This window comes from Sitodiplosis mosellana, unplaced genomic scaffold, assembly GCF_009176505.1.
Source record: "Sitodiplosis mosellana isolate CC-2019 unplaced genomic scaffold, AAFC_SMos_1.0 Smas_scaffold_38, whole genome shotgun sequence".
NCBI classification, from domain to species: domain Eukaryota; kingdom Metazoa; phylum Arthropoda; class Insecta; order Diptera; family Cecidomyiidae; genus Sitodiplosis; species Sitodiplosis mosellana.
Window position 1 is genome coordinate 130,702 of NW_022595280.1, and position 3,301 is coordinate 134,002.

A 3,301-nucleotide genomic window follows, 5' to 3' on the forward strand; every position below is an offset into this window, starting at 1 on the left:
ATATGAACTCATACGTTGTCTACTTTCATAGTGAAGCGGTTTTCCGAATGCAAATGAAATGTGCTACTTACCCAAAAATAGGTCAGCAATATTAGGTCGTCTCTTCATTTTATATCTTACCTTTTCAGCGCTATCTCAATTGCGAAATCAGAAGAATTTCATGAATGGAAATACCGAGACATTTTTTGGTTTGAAAACCGGCTACAGAAAATGTATTCAAGATTTTTGTTTTGTGTATTGAGTTATTAGTATGTCATTTGCCTTGTGGCTGGATAGAGGAATCAAAAGTAATTGAATCGTTTTTAAAACTATTTGAATATTTGTTTCCGATTTTCTCAGTATGGTTTTCGTTTAAATTTTTATAATATTCATTTAATTACATCGCTTTTCAAAAGTTATTCTATTCGCATATAAATCATGACAAACATTTACTTAAGCAAGATCGGTATTGAATGATAAATCCACTTAAAATGGCATTTCATAGAGTATGCGTTGTCAACGTTCGATGAAAAAAGGCTTCAGCCCAACCTAAGTTGAAGGCTCGATGGAATGTTCACTTTCAACTGGCTCAGTCTTAATCGCTACTGGCTTTGGCATTGGATGAGTTGATTTTGTGTATGCAGCTCTTCTGGAACGGGTGATTGAACCGCTACAGGCTTTGGTTGAAGCGTTTTTTCGACTACAAGCCGGAACCCAGTCCGAGTCAGAATCCGATTCTAAATCAAACAAGGAAGTTCTGTCACGTGAGCGTGAACGTGAATGTTGCTGTTGTTGTTTTTGATGTGCGTCAATCATAGATGCCCCGTCATTTGCTGAAAAGAATAATACAAAAAACGAACGTTACGTACAAAAAAACGAAGTAAATAAAATAGAGACGCACTTCGTTTTTCCATCCTGTTGTTCATTTCATGAACTGAATCCATTGATCCTCCATTATTGGTACTTGTATCCGCTTCGTTCACCATTTCATGCGTTCCATCCTTTGCTGCCTGATTATTAGTATCCGAAACAGCTGCGCGATTTTCACCGTTTTCACTATTTTCATCCGTGGAATCATTTTCTGCTGCATCGTTCAGCTGAACGTTGTGCATACGTTTCATGTGTCTGTCTCGGTTTCCACGTGAGGCAAACAGTTTGTGGCATGTTTTACAAGTCCTGTTATTGATTTCAGCCAGTTGCACCGCTGGTGCTGCTTGAGCAGCGAGTAGATTTCGCATAGCTATCCCAAGATCGTCGGGATTATCAACCGACAAATTGAACGACGCCGTAATTCTTTCTTTAGCCATTGTACGGCACCAAACCTCCTGGAGAAAACTTTTTTAAAAAAAAGAATATATCAAAATTGTTCCTATTTCAGAGAAAAAGAATGTCACTATCGAAATATCAAAGGGATATTGCAACTTTTTGACCAGAAAAAACACCATCTTACGTCGTGCCCGTAAATTATTTTACTGTACATTTAGATGGTAGAGCTTGAACAAAAGTTCGACACTATAATAAATAAACTTGGAAAGAGCTTGATAAACTTGATGAAATACATATATTTTATGGTCGCTGCAATACCCCTATGCGAAATATTGCACCAAAAAGTTCAAGTTGAAAACTTTGCATTGTAAACACTATGTAAAACTTCGCTTGCCTTTTGAATATTGTCGAATTCTCCACTGTGAATCGCCGACCAAAAACCAACCGCTTTGAAAGAATGCAAAACTCCGTTTGAATTGGCTGTGGATTTTCGCATTGTTCAGCTATGGAACATACATCAATACACTCTCAAAAGATCAATTCAATATGATCGACTTACCGAATACTTTCTTTCTTCATCGTATTGATCGAAAGTATTTCCATAATGTGTGTCTGCTATGTGTTGTTTTGAAAATGCTTATGTGTTGTTCTCAATACTAACACATTTTGCGTTTCATCATCGAACCATCTCTTTCTAGCCACCAATACTAGTGAATGAGTGAATGGTCCATTAAGTAAATATTCCCCTTTATTTCGCCATTTAGCTCAATCCAAAGTCTTTACCTACTGCATGTGTTAGATACCTATTTCAATGGTCATAATCTGTTTGATTTATGGCTTGATTGTTTACTTATTTCAATACACCATTAGTGGAATTATAATTATTATTGTTATTAACAACCGTCTGAAAATGTTTCTTCCAAATCTCATATTTACTTCGCGTTGCATAGCTGAGTGTCGCCATAGTTTGAATACATGAAGCGTTAAAAAACTCTACCGTTCATATAATTACGATCAAAACATGGATAAAAGCAATTTGAAGGAAACGAGACGATTCTAAAACTCACCTTTTTCCCGTATTCATTATGAACAACATTTCAAACCTCTCACATTTGATTATTTTCTTAATGAAATGTTGATTTGCGCAGCAAACAAATTCGTTGCACTACCAATTTGGTGACACCAAAAGAACTCATAATCGAATCGGTGTGTGTAATTCTCCGGTCTGCATAAAATAGCATTCATTCTTGAGCATATTTCAGGCGACTGGCGATTATATGATTTCATATCAGCAGTTTCCAGTCGATAGACACAAACGTTACATGAGCATAATGTTATTTGGCTTTTTTGCTCATGTTGTCTCACATTGCGCACACTTTTTCCGTTGGGTCATAAATCTGCCCGATATTCAGGATCAATGAATTGCCTTTGCTCTTTCGGTGCGAGTGAGCGCATTTAAAAAGTACTTTAGTCGCGCGCGTGTGTATGCTTCTATTCTATTTATCAACCGAATTCGAAAAAAAATATGTTCATTTTATTTTTCGGTGGGACCAAAATGGTATGTGCGCTCGCAGTAGCATTTTTCTAGCCGACTCATTTCCTGCTGTTTCACATGTGGCAAAACAAAAAGTGCAAATATCTCTCGCATTCGTGCATCAAAACCAGAGAGCAAAAAGACTTTGTGCATTTTGGCAAACTTTCCAATACCATCCGAAAATGTGCGCGCAATCGAAAGTCCCTTTGTTTTCTTTTCTACTTGCTGGGCAAATTCCACGCTTCGGCAGCAAAAATGTTGTATGGAGGGTTTATGTCGCCAAAGTGCATAAGTGTTTTTATTTTTTGTTTTTCGTCATGTGTTTATGCCGATTAAATAGTTTTGCCGTAGCAAAAAGCTGAAAAATATCCGTGTGACTGCAGTGAAGCAAGCCGTTGGCTAAATGATAACAGTATGTGTATGGCAAAACGTACCATCTCGATTTGTTTTTAGTAGTGTCTCGCATTTTGGTCGTCGCTCGTTGAGAATCTAAATCGATTGTTTTGAATATATTTTTTTCCC

At 37.1% G+C, this 3,301-nt stretch overlaps 1 protein-coding gene across 1 annotated transcript; it reads right to left on the reverse strand.

The window, feature by feature from the left end:
- Positions 1–227: 227 nt before the first annotated feature.
- Positions 228–1,261, reverse strand: LOC129569575 (uncharacterized). Its single transcript, XM_055448561.1, has 2 exons — positions 881–1,261; positions 228–812 (listed from the first exon to the last, which is right to left on the reverse strand). The coding sequence occupies exons 1-2, from the start codon at positions 1,215–1,217 to the stop codon at positions 529–531; spliced, it is 621 nt and encodes a 206-aa protein (XP_055304536.1). The 5' UTR covers positions 1,218–1,261; the 3' UTR covers positions 228–528.
- Positions 1,262–3,301: the final 2,040 nt, after the last annotated feature.

Coding starts and splice junctions, on each gene's coding strand:
- LOC129569575 (XM_055448561.1), bottom strand. CDS start 1,217: ATGCGAAATCTACTCGCTGCTCAAGCAGCACCAGCGGTGCAACTGGCT. Junction 813..880: donor CAACAGGATGGAAAAACGAA/GTGCGTCTCTAT, acceptor TATTCTTTTCAG/CAAATGACGGGGCATCTATG.